Source organism: Megalobrama amblycephala, linkage group LG13, assembly GCF_018812025.1.
Source record: "Megalobrama amblycephala isolate DHTTF-2021 linkage group LG13, ASM1881202v1, whole genome shotgun sequence".
Lineage (NCBI taxonomy): Eukaryota > Metazoa > Chordata > Actinopteri > Cypriniformes > Xenocyprididae > Megalobrama > Megalobrama amblycephala.
In genome coordinates, this window is record NC_063056.1 from 19,886,747 (window position 1) to 19,907,027 (window position 20,281).

The 20,281-nt window shown below is 37.4% G+C and overlaps 1 protein-coding gene across 4 annotated transcripts in view; it reads right to left on the reverse strand.

Annotated features, from left to right (window-relative positions):
- ddr1 (discoidin domain receptor tyrosine kinase 1) overlaps positions 1–19,309 on the reverse strand; it is a 42,649-nt gene extending 23,340 nt beyond the window's left edge. For 3 of the 4 annotated variants that reach the window (XM_048151959.1, XM_048151960.1, XM_048151955.1), the window contains exons 1-2: positions 18,920–19,309; positions 1–104 (exon numbers count right to left, since the gene is read on the reverse strand). The exon at positions 1–104 is cut by the window's left edge and continues 49 nt beyond it. In XM_048151959.1, coding sequence (XP_048007916.1) covers positions 1–48 — 48 coding nt within the window. In that variant the 5' untranslated portion in view covers positions 49–104; positions 18,920–19,309. Of the gene's footprint in view, positions 105–18,887 lie in introns of all 4 variants that reach the window. The other variant, XM_048151956.1, reaches the window with a different exon arrangement.
- Positions 19,310–20,281: the final 972 nt, after the last annotated feature.

A 20,281-nucleotide genomic window follows, 5' to 3' on the forward strand; every position in this document is an offset into this window, starting at 1 on the left:
GAGGACAGTGAGGAGGGCAGGCAACAACGGCAGCATCGGTGTTGCCATTGCAACAGTGACACCTGGTTACCTCTCCAGAGTTGAACTATCTTCAACAGACATACCTGAGGAAGAGAGAAAAAATTACTACATTATATTTTTATTAATATTACTTATTAACAGGAATACCTGGCTGTAAAAATGATGTAACTCTGAGCATTTTTTTTTAAAAGATGTTGTTCTAGTTGGTTCTCTTTTGGTGGAAATGTTGATGTCATGACCTTTAAATGTTTGTCCACACTGTTAACCGAATAAGTTGTCAAAACTAAAAAAAAAAAAAAAAATGAGGCAAGAAGTTAAGAAATTCAAAGTTTAAGTAAGCAGTGAGCAGTAAGCAGAATTGGCATACATTTAAAAGGTTAGTTCACCCAAAAATGAAAATTCTGTCATTTATTACTCACCCTCATGTCGTTCCACACCCGTAAGACCTTCGTTCATCTTCAGAACACAAATTAAGATATTTTTTGATAAAATCCAATGGTTTAGTGAGGCCTCCATTGACAGCAAGATAATTAACATTTTCAAATGCACTTTCGAATTGTTTGTTTCGAATCAGTGGTTCGGAGCGTGTATCAAACTTCCAAAGTCATGTGAACCATTGAAATTTCGAAACACTTATGATGTAACGAAGCCTCGTTTACTGAAATCACGTGACTTTGGCAGTTTGATACACGCTCCAAACCACTGATTTGAAACAAAAGATTCATAAAGCTTCGAAGCTTCATGAAGCAGTGTTTTGAAATCGCCCATCACTAGATATTGTTGAATAAAGTCATTATTTTGTTTTTCTGGCGCACAAAAAGTATTCTCGTCACTTTATAATATTAAGGTTGAACCACTGTAGTCACATGACCTGTTTTAAATATGTCTTTAGTAGCTTTCTGGGTATTGAAAGTGTTAATTATCTTGCTGGCAATGCAGGCCTCACTGAGCCATCAGATTTTATCAAAAATATCTTAATTTGTGTTCCGAAGAGGAACGAAGCTCTTACGGGTGTGAAACAAACATGAGGGTGAATAACTAATGACATAAATTTAATTTTTGGGTGAACTAACCCTTTAAATACTCATACATTTTAATTGTTCTTAACTTGAAATGTTTGAGTACACTAATTCATACACAACTTAAAATTTTCATATAACCTCAATGTGAACATTTTTATTAGTGTAAATTTAGCTATAACAAGCTAATTCAAAACATTGCTAACTTGCTAACATGTTAACAATAGCATGGTATAGTATTTGCTGAATGAGCACAGCAATACATAGCATTTAACGTTCCTGCTCTCAAACCAAGCCGCATGCACCGCTTGATACCTTGATGGTAACCCACATTAAAAGAAACTCTTCTAAATTAGCATAACAAAACATTAATCACTACTAAATATCACACTTATCATTAATCATGCACAATAAACATTATATAACACTTAATTTTAGCATTTACTCTCCCTTTCGAGTGCCATGGGCAAAGCATGCTGAAATCCCAGCCCAGTTTCAGTTAAAGTTTGTCTAAAATAAAAGAAATAAGTTCATAAAACTCAAAACAATGAAACAGTTCAGTTTACTTAAAATATATCAGTTCTGTGAACTTGAAAGAAAAAGAAAGTGCTAAATACTCATTAAAGTTAATTTGACTGAACTAACTGTTTAAGTTTATCCAACTCAAACCAATTCATTATTTTGAGCGTTAGGGTTTACAGAGCATTTGATTTGGGGGTGAAATTTGATCTCAGTTATGATGTCATAGCGTGTGATGAGGGGAATCTCCACTGTACTATACTTGATGAAGTCAGTTGGATTGAAGGGGTATAAGCACTTGATATCACTTCATTTACACTGGTGGTCCATCAAGTCTTAGAAACTCTCCCAAACACAACATACTGTCATTCCAAAAGCCACATATAGAAAAAGAAATTACACATCACACCATTTTTTCCATTAACATCACCCCTTCTCTGTGAATATGGGATTTGTGTTTGCATGTTAAAGTTCTTTTAGTACATTTAAAATCCTCCACCACCACAAAAAAGTGACAAATACAATATTGGAGAAAGAGTGTACAGTAACAGCATAGGTTTTTTCACACATCACCCATGCTGTTATTCCGGCCTCATCTGGCATTACAGTTATTTCATCCCCATAACAACATGGTCTCTGTGAATGTGATTTGTGTTTGTATATGTGTTTTTCACAGCGGCACGTCCCACGAATCCATGGAATGAGGAGTCTCTGTGAGTGTGTGTGTAAGGTGACAGCTGTCTCCGTGTGGAGTGACAACGCTGCTTCTGGGGTCTGTGAGAGAGACAGACAGCTGATGCACAGCTGTGCAGACACAAGGACAAAGAGAGTAGAAGAGAGTAGGAGAATCTGAAAGGAGGTGTGGAAAAGAGGTGTAGACGAGGCATGCATGTAATAGACCCAGCTTAATGGACTGTGTGTTAGTGTGTGCATGTCATATTCAACATATTGTGTGTGTGAGCGAGTGAGCGCAGCAGCCAGTGCAGCTGTCCTGAGCTCGAGACAGGCGGTGGCCAACACACACAGACTGCAAGTGTTTCCAAAACCCAGAGAAAACAGAAAGGAAGGGGGAAAGGGGGAGAGAGAGAAATATCAGTTTGTGTGCCAAATAAATCGCTATTGTAATGCAAGTTTGAGTTTATTACAGTTGGCATTGTGAATCCTCTCACGTCTGTTGACAATAAGTGCAATCGCTCTTGCGTAACCTTAGCAACCCATCAACAATTTTAATTTACCAAATCCTAAGGATTGAGAATGAGAGAGAACAAAATACTGAGACTATTGTCCAAAGTTAACACTCGCCAAGTGCCAATGCGAGTAAAATTGACTTTGGCAAGAAAATAAAATAGAGTTAGTCGCCAGTTGGCTGATAACTTTATTATGAACTGCAACATTACGTCATTCAAGTCAAACTTAAAAAAACAATAGTGTGACCTTATCAAATAAAATATAATATTGGCTATTATAAATGGTCGACTAACCCTTGTGTAAAAGAGTACTATATATGTATTTTAGTCAACATATTAAAATAAGTGTGCACACCAAAAGACAATCAAAACATTATTTAAAACATACTCAAAAACTTCTAATTTGACATTATTACAATGCACTTTTTAAACTGGTAATTGTGTCAATTAATTTTATTAATTAATTTCATGCCTTGTGAAACAGTCATGAAACTGTGCTATATTTAAGTACACTTATGTGGCCTTTTACTTCATCAACTGCAATACTGCAGGTCAACAGGAAGTCGCGTACTACAGTTAAAGGGATAGTTCATCCAAAAATGAAAATTATCCCATGATTTACTCACCCTCAAGCCATCCTAGGTGTATATGGCTTACTTCTTTAAGACAAACACAATCAGATATATATTTAAAAAGTCCTCCAAGATTTATAATAGTTGTGAATGGCAGCCCAAATTTTAAAGACAAAAAAAATGCATCCATCCATGGAAAAAAAAAAAGAAAGAATCCATACTACTCCAGGGGGTTAGTAAAGGCCTTCTGAAGCGAATCGATGCATTTGTTTAAGACAATTATCCTTAAAATAAAATAATGAGCTTCTGGCAGGACAGCCATACGCATTCAACGTACGTCCAAAAAGTGAACTTCCGCGATGCAGTACACAATGACATGACGTTCTACACTTCGCCATGACGTACTATGCTAGTACATCATGTCATTGTGTACCACGTCAGGAAAACTAACGCTTTTTGGACGTACGTCGTCTGCGTATGGCTGTCCCACCGAAAACTCATTATTTTACTTTATAAGTTTTAAATAAGGACATTTGTCTTAAACAAATGCATCAATTCACTTCAGAAGGCCTTTATTAACCCCCTGGAGTCGTATGGATTAATTTTTTTTATGGATGGATGCATTTTTTTGTCTTCAAAACTTGGGCCCCCATTCACAACCATTATAAACCTTGGAGGACTAAGGATGTTTTTAAATGTATCTCTGATCGTATTCGTCTGAAAGAAGATCATAGTCATATACACCTAGGATGGCTTGAAGGTGAGTAAGTCATGGAATAATTTTCATTTTTGAGTGAACTATCCCTTTAAGAGCTAATTGTGTGTTTGTTTACTCTAGAATGCTCATGCATATTACCTTGTTTTGCATTATTTGAGCTTCTGAAGCCAAATTTATTATTTAGTGTTGTTTCTAATTTGAAATTTATTTTAAAAAAGTTATGTAGATTTGTTTCCCTATGTACTTCCATGGCTAGAAATACTTGTTCCAGGACCGTTATAAATACGACCACCTAGGGCTGGACAATAATTCAATATCAATATATATCGCGATATAATTTTTTTCGATAACGGTGATATGATTTTTAAACACATTTCCGGTATTTCGATATATACATTACAACATTTCTCACTGACTTGAGGCGCAGCCGTAGAAAGAGCAGAACGCGATTGGCCATTGGCGTGATGACGTACACCACAGAGACACGCAGCCATCAGCTAGTGCTCAGCGTTAATATGGTTTGTTTGAAATAGAAACATGGAAAACAGACAGAGTTCAGATAATGTATGTTTCAGTCGATGGATGCGCAAAACGTTACAACAACGATAATCAAAAAGCGTGGACAAAACAGACACTCTTTGTAAACTGTTAACAGCTAGTGCCGTATGCTCTAATGTCCAGTCATTTACGCCGTCATCACCCGGGTGTTGATAGCGCGCGAGTGCAGGTGAGACCTGAACAGTACACGATGCTATCTGTGTAAACAGAACAAGACGCGAAAGAGAACTCGCACGCGCTGTGAGAAGATTTGTGTGCGCTCATCCGACGCGCGCACACGCTTATTTCAGACAGCGCGCAAATACTGACTTCTCTTTCAAGTCTTGCGCTTCGGCGGACAAATTCATACACAAATTAAGTCAACATGCCCGTCTTGGCGAGTATCCTAGCAAACATAGTCGGTTATGTCTTAAGTGAACGTATAACAGTCGAGAAAGACATCGCATGTGTAACAGTATATGTAGCTACTGGATCGTGCATGTCTTAAAGGGGAAAAAACTATTCCTGCTGCCTGTTTTTAATGTTAAATTAAACAACAAATAACAAAGAAATCACTCACTGCTCTTGACTGAATAGTTTTTGTAACTTCAATAATGATTCATCTTTATTTATTTTATACAATAAAGATAATATGCAGTGTTATTTTATATTTGATTACTTTATCCATTTTCTGTACCTGAAAACTACTGTTAGATACCTGAACCTGAAAAGCACTGTTTATTTTATTTGAATATTTGCTTTATTGTACTTATTTGTGATGTACATATTTGCTTGTAGTTTGATCGTTTGTTCTTATTTTCTTTATTTTTATTTGACAGTAGTCTTATTTTTAGGGTCACGGTTTCGGTACGGTTGTACCAACTGTACCAAAACCGTGACCCTAAAACCGTGATACGAACCGAACCATGAGCAATTTGAACCATTGCACCCCTAGTGTCATCAACACTCAACAATGTCCCTGCCCCAGCAATGTGTTTTTGTTGTTTCTCACTGTTTTTTTCTGTTTTTACTGTTCACAATCTTTATCTTGGCTGAAGCACTTTTGTTTTAATCTATATTAAGGATAATAAAATCAGCCTACGTTATAGTTTAATGTTAAAGATATTAATATTACAAAAGTGAGTGAGTCTTATGTTTATTTTTTATGTTTGTATGAAGGCTAAATACAAATAAAAGCTGAACATAAATTTATTTGTACTATTTTTATTTCTAAAATATTATATAGTTTTATAGGAAGAGATTTCATAGATTTGGCAAATTCATTTTTCAGACGTGGCCATTCTTGGCAGTTTTTCTGAGGCTATTATATAGTTCATATCGATATCGGAATTATATCGTGATATAAATTTTGGCCATATCGTCCAGCCCTACGACCACCGAATAAACTGACTTGCCTTTGATATGATGCAGAGACTGACATAATAACCTGTGCTGTTTGTCACTAATTTGACAGTTTTTAAAAATGGCTAAATCATCCTATTTTCATTAGTACGGCAATGTGTAAAATATAATTTAATTGCCTGTAAGAAATATTTATAGCTTGCTATTGGCAGTTGTGGCCAAAAAAAAGGACCCTGAGTGCAGAGAAGAAGGGAAAAAAAACATCGGAATAATATAAAACTCAGGAAATGAGTATAGCTGTAAATTCAAAGGTAATGCAAGTTTATATGTTCAGCTTGATCTGATCTTTCATTTCCCCTATAAACCCCCATGTCATGTTCTGCAAAGAAAAACACTTTTGATATAGCAGCATTAGCTTCACGTCTCCCTGCTGGAGTGAGTGAATGAGCAAAACCTCCTCAGCAGGTCTGTTCCAGTGAGAGGCATATAGGAAACTGTCTGGAATGACGCCCCTATGTACTGTGTTCACTTTAAACAGATGAAGATCTTAAACACTCAAATGATTCATTGCATACATCAAAAGTCATTCAGAACCCCCTATACCTATACAGTAACAATGAGGCTCATAACTCAGGCTGACACAGCTGAGGTCACTCTTGGGTGTGATTCTGCTTTGGGGAGTTTCACACAGCAAATTTGTCAGTTCAGCTCCATTTAACAAAACCCTTCGTGACAAAGATTTAACTGACTGGCCTGAAGCAAGTTCACACACAAGCACATTAAGAACTGTCAGTATTAGACCTGCTGATAAAGCAAATCTCACAAATGCTTACAGAATGTGTTTTTGAGTCTATATCCCAAGGACACAACCACAGGGCAAACTCCTTAGAAGCATTTCTGTAAATATCACACCATCATACATGCAACACATGCTGACTTTCATCTTCATGACTCCATCTGCACTGTGTTTAACCCCCCCAAGGGCTGGGACAGAGAAAAACTTCAAATAAAAGTGAAATACACTCTCAGAGTTCCAAATTAATGAATCTCACAGAGAAATGTCTGGTTCATATTTCAGGAAAAAGGTAAATTCGCAGCTAAATTAGTTTATTTATTTATTTATTTATTAGAAAATCTCACCATTTCTTTCTCCCCAATTTTAATATATTGGGAACTTTCTGTTTCTTTCAATTTTGTAGTAAAACATGATATTTAATTACAGTTTTTGAGAGAATTACCTTCAAATTTCAATATCATAGTCAATAATGACATTTGCAGTTATAAGAATCATGAATTATGTCAATATGGAGAAAGTTACAGGATTGACATGACTCTTTGATAATATTTTCCTATGTAGGTTGTGTTTGTATTGTCTTAAAGGTCCCGTTTTTCGTGGTTTTTTGAAGCTTTGATTGTGTTTATAGTGTGCAATATAACACGTGTTCATGTTTCGCGTGTAAAAAACACAGTATTTTTCACATATTACTTATCTGTATACCGCTGTTTCCACTGTCATAAAAACGGGCTGATGACTTCCTTGTTCTATGAAGTCCCTCCTTCAGAAATACGTAATGAGTTCTGATTGTGCCAGCGGTTCCTGTGTTGTGATTCGACAGCAGCTTAGCGCTCCTTGCCCGGAAAGGTCACGCCTCTTACCATAACGTGGAGATGCATGCGCTCAGTGTTATTGTAAACATAGTTTTACATGTGGATTATAATTTTCGGGAACCGAGTTAAACATAAATTGTAACCATTGATCTCTAAGTACAGCGTCCCTGGGAAGGCCAAACAAAGGTGATTGGACTGCGGGATGAAAATAACAGCGTTTCGACGGCATGGCGACAAACACACTCTACAAACGCAACTCTTGTGTATTCCTGTGGGCGGAGGTTAGTCAAAAAACTAACGTCTTAGTGACGTCATTAAAGAAGGAAGTAGAGGGATGTAGTCCAAAACTGGCCGTTCGATGTAGGCGACTTCTGTTAAATAAAATATCTCGCTTGGCATTGAACTTTGAGCTTTAAAATTTTACAGATTTTATTTATACTCTAACAACAACATTACACACTAACTAAAGTTTGAAACATGGGATCACGAAGAACGGGACCTTTAAATGCAATTTTATAGGAATTATCCAAAAATATGGTGAAATATTTTTGCTAGGTTGTATTTCATAATTTCTTTTTTAAAAAATAAATTAAAAAAGCAGATAAAAAGCAATGTCAAAATTCATTCCAGTCCATGCAAGAATCATTTTACCACTTTATAATCGTATTTTACTGAGAATTGACAGAAATCTCCAGTTTATTCCTTTGGGATGTTGTCTAAATTTTAAGTTAGCAACAGTAACCAAGGAGGGTGGGACTTAACAAAAGGTCACTTCTAATTTTTTATTTATTTTTTGTTATTTGCCAAGTCGGATTCAAACCTGGGTCTCCTGTATATACACCACAGTTCAACATGCCTTGAGTACTAACTGCTATGCCCCGTCTCTGACAAATCCCAGTTAAAATTTTCAGTAAAGTGTATCGGATATTATGTCATTACCATAACCTCATAGTGTTGTTATATAACACTGATAACATCATAGTGTTGTTATACAACACTGATAGAGTAAAACGGTGTTCAACTCGTTTTAAATAACAGTGCTGATTGTCCACTTCACTCCTTTGTGTATATGTGAGTTTGTTATGAGTCCTGCTGACTCTTCCAGGCAGATGAAAAGTTTCCAACCACTCTGTCCAAATCTGTGGAGAATGACTTAACACGATGTTCATGCTGGCATGAGAAAGAATCGATGAGTAACACTTGAGCTGGGGAGACTTGGCGTCCTTGGCTCCATTGTTTTGATGTTTTCCTTTAAACATCAGATAGGGAATTTCCTCAGTACACAAGTGACCTATGATTCTTTAACTCAAAGAGTCCGACCACACCACCTCTCAAGTTGGCCATCTGACAGCGGCAGTGTTTTGAAAAACAAAGGGTCATATTCACACTTGGACACACCATTTTCATGCTAAATCATGACTCAGGTGTGCGTCAGTCCCTGGACTGACTCAGTCGCACGAATGAGCTGTTCCTTCGGAAGTCCTGCCAAGATGACCGTTAACTTATGAATTTTGTGGCTGACAGGAAGAGGAAATCAGAATTACTAACTAAATGAACAGGAAAAGAGTCAGATAAAGGACAAATGAGAAAGAGCGGGCAAGAGTGAAACGAGCAGGAGAGAGAACAAAGACGGTTGAGTCACTTTACAAGAAAAGAATATGTTACAGGAATTATCTGGGGTGGGCCAAATTATTAAAGCCTCTGTTATTTAAAGCCTCATCTACAACCCCACATTATATGCCCTTGACCTGCCAGGTACATTTTCTGCACTTGCCTGATTCACCCCATCACCCCATCAAACACTCACAGCTGACAGTTCCCACAATACACCATTTGAACAGAAAGCCAAATCCATTTTCCCATGCACTGGTATTCAGAGAACATCACCCTATTCAGTTTCCACATCTTTGAGCTCATAAAATAAGAAATGTGTTTTCTCAGAAGTAACCATCTGTGTTGACCTACCAATTATCAGGCAAAGTCATCCGTGAGGTCAGATATTCCTTGGAATGGCAGAATGTGCTTCATAAAAATGTTCTATGAACTGAGTCTGACCTCTTTTACATGACAAGATGACTTTTCAATGCAGGTGTACATGAAAGTTTAGGTGAAACTTGTTCATCTAATCCTGTCAATCATGACACAAGGAAATGCTAGCAGCATTATCTCATGCCTGGGGCAATTTTTGATCAAATCCGATGGCTCAGTGAGGCCTGCATTGCCAGCAAGATAATTAACACTTTAAGTGCCCAGAAAGCTACTAAAGACATATTTAAAACAGTTCATGTGACTACAGTGGTTCAACCTTAATATTATAAAGCGACGAGAATACGTTTTGTGCACCAAAAAAACAAAATAACGACTTTATTCAACAATATCTAGTGATGGGCGATTTCAAAACACTGCTTCATGAAGCTTCGAAGCTTTAAAAATCTTTTGTTTCGAATCAGTGGTTCGCAGCGTGTATCAAACTGCCAAAGTCACGCCCCCCAGTGGTGAACCACTGAAATTTCGAAACACTTCTGAAGTAACGAAGCCTCGTTTACTGAAATCACGTGACTTTGGTAATTTGATACGCGCTTCAAACCACTGATTCGAAACAAAATATTCGTAAAGCTTCGAAGCTTCACAAAGCATTGTTTTGAAATCGCCCATCACTAGATATTGTTAAATAAAGTCATTATTTTGTTTGTTTTTTTGGTGCACAAAAAGTATTGTTGTCGATTCATAACATTAAGGTTGAACCACTGTAGTCACATGAACTGTTTTAAATATGTCTTAAGTAGCTTTCTGGGCACTGAAAAAGGGAGTCTTGCTGGCAATGGAGGCCTCACTGAGCCATCGGATTTTATCAGAAATATCTTAATTTGTGTTCTGAAGATGAACGAAGGTCTTACGGGTGTGGAGCGACATGAGATTGAGTAATTAAAGACAGAATTTTGGGGTGAACTAACCCTTTAAATGTCATCATGAGGAACAGGTAAATAATTGTGATCCTATAAACTATTCTAACTCAAACTTACTGGGAAAATGTTTTGTTTGATAAAAACTGAAAGAGTTGTCAGGAGCTTAGTGGTTTTGACGTTGAAGTCGTGGGACCGTATAGGGTAGTTCGTTTATAGCCCACCTTTAGCTTTTTACTTCTGGCGACTGCATTTAGGCTTCAAAATTCATAAAAGTTGTGTTCATCTGTGAAAATTATCTTGATTGACAAAATGTGTAAGTATTATAAACTTTTGTTGATCACAGAGTTTGGTTTTTGTGATAATCCAAAAGCCTATGGAAAAATCCTATTGGGTTTTTGTCGAGGGGAACCAGTGTGACGCTAACTGCCGATTGGCCATCAAAGTGACATCATACCTGCACCACTCTATCTCTACTCTAAAATCAGTAGTGAAGCGCATCCACACTGATGACATGTTTACCTGTTGTAGCTTATCAAAGTTGTGCCCATGAAATAAACACAGATGGTCAAAACACATCATAGGAGAATCACTGTTTCGGTCAATGATTTTGGCCCAAACCGAACATTTATTTTTTTGGTGCTGCAGCCAAATATTTTCAGTTGCTGAAACTACTCACAGCATAGTGCTTATCAGCAAAGAATCTGGTTAAAGTCGGCATGAAACAGAAGTTTTTTGATTAAAGACTGATGGCACATGAATTTAAAAAACAATGGTAACACTTTACAATAAGGTTTCATTAGTTAACATGTATTAACTATCATGAACTAACAATGAACTAAACACATTTTTTTTTTTACAGTATTTTTTAATCTTTGTTAATGTTAGTTAATAAAATACAGTCGTTTATTATTTGTTCATGTTACTTCACAGTGCATTAACTAATGTTAACAAACACAACTTTTGATTTTAATAATGCATTAGTAAATACTGAAATTAACATTAATGGGTGTAATGCTATTTCATGTATTCTGACTTATTTACACTGTTAAAGAGTTGCATTCTCATGCTAAACATGGTCAAAGTTTCAAAACACGACTTGGACGTATGACAGAGTATTTCTGTGCCAAATACACTACTTCCGGATTCGGTACAGGTTTCTGAGAATTTTTTTAGAGTATGGCCTGTATAACAGCAAAAGAGTGCGGAATTCCTTGTATGGGCACTTGATAAGCGTGCACACACACACACACACACACATCACCCAGAGCAAGAGCACGCCCATCAATGCGCTTCATTTGGGATACGGAAGCTGAGAGATTTTTCAACAATGGCTGTGTCCCAATTCAGGGGCTGCACCCTTTGAAGGCCGCATACAACAGAGGCAGTCTCATTTAAGAAAAATAACCATTAGATTGCAACGTAAGAAAGAAATTACAGTATTTTACACCAATATCAGTGAATTTTAGTATGGTTATGACGTATGCAGTCTTCAAATGTGATCTCCGAAGGACACAGCCTCCGAAATGAGACGCAGCTCCTGTCACCAAAGGAGTGTGTTTTTGGTTGTGAGGGAAAGATTGCCTTTTTCAGCTTCCCAAAGAACCCAGCATTAAGGGAACAGTGGACGAAGTTTGTTTTTCCGGGGCAGCAACGGACTTGTGCATGTATGTTTGTTTGTTCCCGGGATTTTGGTGATGAATACTTTGTAAACAATTCCCAGTTTGGCACTGGATTTGCAGATCGCGGGTGGTGAGTAAAGCTGCATCAAATGTCTGTTTTGTTGGCAACTGGCGCGCAAGTGCATATAATGTAAACAACAACAACGTTTTTGTTCCCTTTTTATTTATAATGATGTCGCAGCTAGCAGACAATCTCTACACAAAAGCTGCGCGCTCGTGACTCTTTAGCTCCGCCCACGCCACTGACGGCAGGCACGCCTCCAGGATCTCGGCTTTTTTAGGAAAGACTCGGTTTCGCGTATCTATCTTTTATAAATATGATAAAACTAAAGACTTTTTGGAAATGTGAAGGATGCATTGTTACTCTATATGTACTCAAGATTTCCTTCACAGAAATCAAGAAGACAATTGTGGTTGAATGCAATACGGCGCACAGACTGGACGGAGACGATCATAAATAATACTCGTGTTTGCAGTGCACACTTCATATCAGGTAAAATAATCGATGCATATGTAATGGTGTGTTGGTTTTATCTAGTACAAATCAGCAAGTTTCTGTTTTATAGGTGAAAAGTCGCCAACTTCCAGCGCACTAGCTAGCTTAAATGTTAAACAAACATACAGCGATAGATGTGTGTGCCATCCTTTGAATGGTCTCTTAAAATAATCCACATTGCTAGCCATAATCATAGTTAGCCCAGCGTTAGGTTACATTAGACAATAAGCCTTGACAAAATTCCCGAACCACCCGAAAGTAATTCATATGTTGTCTAGGAAATATCCAAAACTTAAGTTAATTTACAAAAATAGCTGTCACGGTCCCGCAGAGTCAGTGACTGTACATATTCGGACAGTTCTGAACCTTCTTCTGCATCTATGTTTAATAAATCCCTCCTAAAACATGCTAGCTTACGCTTGTCAACATTGAGTCCAGCGTCTCTTTTTGCCTCCAGCTAAGCCCCGCCCACCAGGAAACGCTGCAATGTTTACAAACTTTTAAGGGGTCTATATGATAGTGAATAAACCCTGATAAACTAAAGACTAAAATATGCAATGTGACAGAACACAAACATGACAGTGACGGCAGGTTCTGCAGTGACTGAAAGCAAAAAGAAAAAGTGTGACACTGCTCTTTTGTTCAACTGAGTTAGTGTGCGTTGACTTTGGACCTTGAAAAAAAAGAGAATGAAAAGTGAGTACAGTCTTTAGATTGAGGGTTAATAATTCAAAATGGATGAAAGAACAAGAAAGGATGGCATTTTCAAAAACGTGAAAAGCCAAAAGTGAAAAAAAAAAAAAAAATAAAAAATAGAGCGAACAGGTCAACCGGAAAGACGTAACGGAAAGCTCAGCAATGTGAACAGCACTAATTCATGCTGAAAACATCAACCTGAGTGCTTGCACAAAACCTTCTTCTGGAGCATAGCATCAGATTGCATGAGACATATCTGGACTGTTGATTTGATTCGTTCAGATATCACAAATGCAGATCCGCCTGATGTCTGGAGGATTACTAAAACTGTTTAATAAGTTTTACTAAGCAGAAGTGAGAGATGCCATGGTTTTCCTCTAGAGTGTTTGGCAGTCAAGATTCAGGCAAATGAAAAAAAAAAACCTTTACAGAAGTTGCAGCTTTGATGGTGAATGTTCCTGTTTTCACAAACAACTTTCAAAAGCTTGTCTATGTTTGCTTGAAGCCATGAGTAATTACTAGAGAGATAAATGAGCCTGACAGCAGTTGCGAGAATGGATGTGTATGTTTGTTAGTTATTATGCAGATCCTCTATGTAAATCAAAAAAATGTCCAACCTATTTAAACATTTTTATATTAGGTTCATACACTTGCAAAACGTATCTAGAGAACATGCTAATGAGCCGGTTCCTCTCTATTAAAACTACATGATATAAGCAGGGTGTCCACTTTGTGTAGGATGATGCATTATTTCTTCCTGTATGAATGGATCTGAATAACACTTTGGTTTGTTGCTCTCCCTGCGGTTCTGACACAGCAAGTTGGTTTAAAGTTGGCTGCTATGCATGTGCAGATCCGGCTGTAATGTTTCACTTTGTGGTTAGCCCTTCAAGTAAGTCATTAATGAAGGCAGAACCCTTATGTAAGAGTGATTCATACACACAGGCCAAGGATCTATGAACATTGATTTCTTCAACGATCCAGACTTCAACAGAGGGGTTATGACCGATTCATAAAACACAAACAGCAAATTGCTTCATAATGTAGCATGATGAATCAAAAAACCAGGCAGAAAATCCTTGAAAATGTACCTTTAAATCTTTAAGTTGAAATACTAAATAATAATAATAAGTGAATAATAAATAATAAGTATATCTGTAAGTGGGAGTAGATCTGGAGAACATATACAGCATGTCTATCCGATTCCATCAGAATGATACAAGGGTATTAGGATTCATATAATCAAGTTATTTCCAAACACAAATACACAAATATCATGAATTTTTCATTCATAAATATTTCATATTATTAAGTTTATCATTAATATTAGGATTATTAATATTACTAAGTTTCTTTCTTAGTAAGCCCATTTCACCAAATATGAAAAAAAAAAAAAATCATAATTATGACATTGAATGTCAAAATTCTGGGATAAAGTACTAATTATGAGATCAAAATTATTAAGCAAGTCACATAAAAGTCACATTTTTGTTATAATTATGATTCACCAATAGATGCTTCTTTTTTTCTTTTGTAGCAGAAATGGGCTTCCATAAAAAACATGCCAAACTACTTACTTTTCAAGAATTTTATCAATTTAAATTTTTTTTTTTATTATTATGATTAGGACAGTTGTATAACCCTGACATTTCTGACTTTATGTCTGCAAAAAACAATTGTCAAAATTAATTGTAATTCAGGTATTAAAGGGATAGTTCACCCAAAAATGAAAATTTGATGTTTATCTGCTTACCCCCAGAGCATCCAAGATGTAGGTGACTTTGTTTCTTCAGTAGAACACAATTGATGGTATATAACACAACAGTGGTATAAAATGCAAGTCAGCGGGAACTTGGACTATAAGAGTAAATAAATCACGACAGACAAATCCAAATTAAACCCTGCGGCTCGTGACGACACATTGATGTCCTAAGATACGAAACGATCGGTTTGTGCGAGAAACCGAACAGTATTTATATCATTTTTTACCTCTAATACACCACTATGTCCAACGGCATTCATCACTCGATTCGTGAGGTCTGATCGCGCTCTGACAACGGAAGTGATGTCTAGGGTTTAATTTGGATTTGTCTGTCGTGTTTTATTTACTCTTATAGTCCAAGTTCCCGCTGACTTGCATTATACCACTGACAGACGGCAGCGGTTGGAGTTAAAAATCATAATTTGTGTTCTACTGAAGAAACAAAGTCACCTACATCTTGGATGCTCTGGGGGTAAGCAGATAAACATCAAATTTTCATTTTTGGGTGAACTATCCCTTTAAAGGATTAGTTCACTTTCAAATGAAACCGCCTTCTCTATTCAACTTTTTTCCCCGTAATTTGAATAGGGAAGGCGTAGGACGTACACCGTAAGCTTTTTGAAGAATACGTAAGGGGGTCTGGCGAAAGCTTGATGTTTTACTTCATAACTTGTTAAGTATGGATTTTTTTTTTTTTTTTACACAAATGCATCGCTTTGCTTCAGAAGGCCTTTATTAACCCTCCGGAGCCGTGTGGAGTATGTTTATGATGGATGGAGACACTTTCTTTAGCTCATACTCGTTTGGTAATGCATACTTTCATTATAAAGCTTGGATGCATCAGGATATTTATTAATATTTCTACGATTGTGTTCATCAGAAAGAAGAAAGCCATATACACCTAGGATGGCTTGAGGGTGAGTAAAGCTTGGGGTCATTTTCATTTGAAAGTGAACTAATCCTTTAATTAATTAATAGATCTTCCTATGAATTGTTTGTATCTTGACCTTTATGACCTTAAAAAATGTATATGTAGACACAAACACCCACTGCACTGCAAAAGAGCTGACAAAGGAGACTGAAGATAGAGACCGTGATGTGAAACTGATAGATGGAGAGATGGATGGATGGGTGGATGGATAAATGATTTACAGCTACTTCAACAGCAAGATGGGACAGCATGGAGACAGTGATGGAAGACAGGAGATGAACAGAATGTGATATGAAGGAAGACAGATTGCTCAGGAGGATGAATTACAGCATCGAAGGTATGTGGACTGAAGAGAGAAGAGAGAGAGAGAAGTATAGGGTGTGTCAAAAGACAATTTAATAGATGAAACAAGACGTCTGATGTTAGTTCCAACTGAGAGCACATTTCCACTCGGTATGCCACCCGTGTCTCTCCCTCTCTCTTTCAATTCCCCCTTAATCCCTCTATCATTACCCACAACACGCTAGTCAGAGATTACCCTGCTGTTTACAGAAATTTGGGTGTGAAGACAAAAAGGTTTAAAGATGCATGAAAAACAGTTCACTGTGAGCCTAAACACACACTCATATAAAAAAAAAAATAAATAAATAAAAAAAAAGGAGAAATACAAAGAAAACGATTTATAGTTCTTTCTTTGTATTTTAATCGAGCCAGACATCCCTAGTATGATGCCCCAGCAAAAGTTCTTGGGTAATTTCTCCACAAACAAACTCATAATAAAACTCTCACTGCTCAGATCAATGCTTTCGACCTCCTCAGAGACGTTTGCTGAGTGTGTGTTTGCCTACATACACACACACGCACACACATTCCTCTGTACACCTCTTGGCACTTGGTCCCCTCCCTTGGTGATGCAGCACAATTCATTTCACTTTTCGGTGTGTCTCTATTCACAAGTCTCAAAACCCCTTTTAAACAGAGAGAGAGAGAGGAGAAATAGAAGAAAGAATAGGGGGATGGGTGATTTTTCAGCTTCATGGTGCATTCATTAGCATCTCTTCATAGCTTTTGCGCATACTCTGCATTTTCTTTTGCCTCTTCAGAGAATGCAAAACCTCCCATAAACCTCATAAAACACAATACTTACAATTTCTACTTTAATAAAGTAGATGGAAAAATTCAAAGTTTTCTGAAATGAAATCCCAGTGGTACTAATTTTCCATCTCTGCTTCATCACGAAATTAATTCTGCTTTTTGTAATGCAAAAGACAATTTAAGTGTTTTTTTTTTTTTTCTTATGGCTTGATAATTTAGGGGTTTAAAAGGCAATTTCAATGTGCTTTATTGGCATGACAGGCATTGCAGTGTATTGCCAAGGCATTTGTAATGTTTATAATTAATCTAGAACAAATATTAGCAGAAAGTATATAGTCGCTCTCCTGATGCTGTTCTGGCCAGGGTCTCACACTGGTCTGAGGTCACCTCTGGCACAGAAGGGTCGCAAATACCCAACCTGATCCCATGAGAAAACATTTACAAGGTGCCTTTTTTTGTATGACTGTACGGAAATGTAAGATTTTTAGAAAAAAGGCAAAAACGTATGAATGAAATTGTACAAATTCACAAGAATTAGCCACCAATTCCCCAAAATATATATTAAACTGCCATCACAGTGCATTTCAACTACCTGGACATCATGAACTAATAGCAAATACCTGCATCACAACTCAGTTGTAGGGCACTATTAGGTTTATTGTGCTCGAATAGCATGGACCGATGAGAGGATCTTTCAATATAGATCTGACTATTAAAACTGGATGCCACATTCCCTTTCAAACACGCTACTCTCAAGTGGTTGTTAAAGTGAGCTTAAAAACAAAACCACTTCTATACCATTTGATCCTACTATTAACACTGATGACAAAAACATATCTTTGAATTTGAAAGACAACCAAAGATGTGTTTACACAGAGCCATCAACTATAAAGCATGTGTAGACTAGCCTATTGATTTCATGTCAGCATTTTTACATGGCTGATTATAATACTAACATCACCAGAGCTATTTAACTCTATTTGTCCCCCTGAAAGATTCTCAAATAGGCAAGTAGTTGTTTCATTTTGCTATCTAAGAAGTCAAACACATGTGCTCACTTAGCTAGGAAAAAAAACAGTTTGTGATTAAATTGGTTAATGTGGTAGACCGTTATTTACAAGCTGCAAATACGTTCAAACACCAAAAACAAACAAACATAAATCAGTGCATAGTAAGTCTGTATAAATCTAACACCATAACTCGACAGTTTAAAGTGTTTTCGAGACTGCTCTGCAATTACAGTTAAAAGCAAGATTGCGGTAGCCCATAAATACTAACTGACGCGTAATGCCGGGGCCACAGGTGGGTAAATATACCACCAGAATGACCCACAGCAGTTTTCAAGGGATTTCAGAGTATTTGCTCTAATAAATGTTGGCATTAAACCCGGGTACCAGGTAACTTATAACCAGGAACCATTTAAATTAGGCAAGGCGGTGTGAATAACAACTTCACAAACAAACAGCACGACTCCGCACCAGACCGAGCGCATTCCCGGTACAGTGGCAGACATCCAAACTCCTCACATACACACTTCGAGACTCTTGGCCGCCATGCACGAGACAGAGACGGTTAAGTTTACTCGCGCGACGACTTAACACATTTGAGCAGTCTAAAACAACTAGAGTTTAATGGAAAGCCAAATGTGTTTCCACGCAGCGGTCGAAACAACACTGACAATTGCAATCTGAGTATCGACAGTGCATTTACTAAAAACGATATAGTAAAAAGTAACGTCTGACAACTTGCAAACCATAAATAAACTAACGTTACACTTACATGCAATTATCGGTGTTTGTCTGACCACTCACCTAGAAGTCTGACAGAACGCGAAATCGTGTCCAAATGTAGGCTATCGCCTGGTTCTTCTTTTTAATCCGAGTTGCTCACTTTGGCAGGTTGTTTTTATACTAGTAGGTAAATATAGTCTGGCACAGTCTTATGACTTTGTGCTTAAAGCCACAAAACAAGTACCAATGAATGAACAGAATAAAAAAGGCACAGGCAGAAAGTTTCTGAAAGAAAGCGCGTTGTACGTCCCACGTTTGAAAAGGTTTTTAAGGAATGTGCTGTTAAATCCGACTCCTCTAGAGCGCAAGTGACACGGACGTCCTTATTTATTTCTCAATCAGTGCTTCTCTCTCCGCGCGCTCATAAGCGCTTGGCTTTTAGACCTCTTTCTCTTCCCCTCAGGGCTTGCAAACACGACCAGGTGCTCATTTACATAACTACACTAGCTGCATCCAATGGCCGCACTCAGTCAGGTGCTTCTTTAAATATTTCATGAGGCAATTGTCCAATCCGGAGCGAGTAAAGCAGGGAACCCGTGACCTGGCAGCGCCGCTGTAAATGATACTCGACGCGTACCTCAGAGAGACTTTTTTTTAAAAGTGTTACAGGAACGGAGAGATTTGGGGAATATGAAATTTAATATTGTTGGTAAGGAAACAACAGGATTTACCTTTTTAACCCTTTCTGGTGTCCACTATGTATTGGGTACATTTCTAATAGCTAAACATTATGTTGTCTTTTCTCCATAGAGTTTGATGTTAGCACCTATAGAAAGTTAGCTACACCTTTGTAGTGTTAAAAGATCGCATTATTACAGAGCAGAACTCCAGCTACATACCATTATGTCCTGAGGCAAGACAGTAAAGACTAGTGTGTTAACAGACTAAAGCCCGAGCTCAGAGGCAATGAGGTCAAATGAGAAGCAAGAGAAAAGATAAAGAAATGTCATTAGTTAAAAAAGTTCAAACACTATATGCTAGATTCAGAAATAATGGAGAATGAAATGGGTGTGGTGCTTTAAAAGCGATATTTAAGGTAAATAGGACAGGTAGACGAGGGTGTGTGAGTGAAAAAGAGCTATTCCACAGCTATGTGTTGATACTTGCCCCTTCATTGGAAGGAGATGGGAATTGGAAACTTGTTGGCAGTCATTCAATAACACTGAGGTAAATAGTGGACCGAGAGAAACAGCAGTCTACCTAGTGAGTCAATATTGTTTCTCAAATCCTATTGACCGCAGGCATCGTGTATGAGCATGAGCATGTGTGAAGTTATTGCTTTTTATGGCACGGAAAGAATTTGCACAGAGAAGTGAGGTGCATTTGAGAAAAACAGAGAGAGAGAGATCATTTAACATCAGGTCTGAAACTAACAAAGGTGTG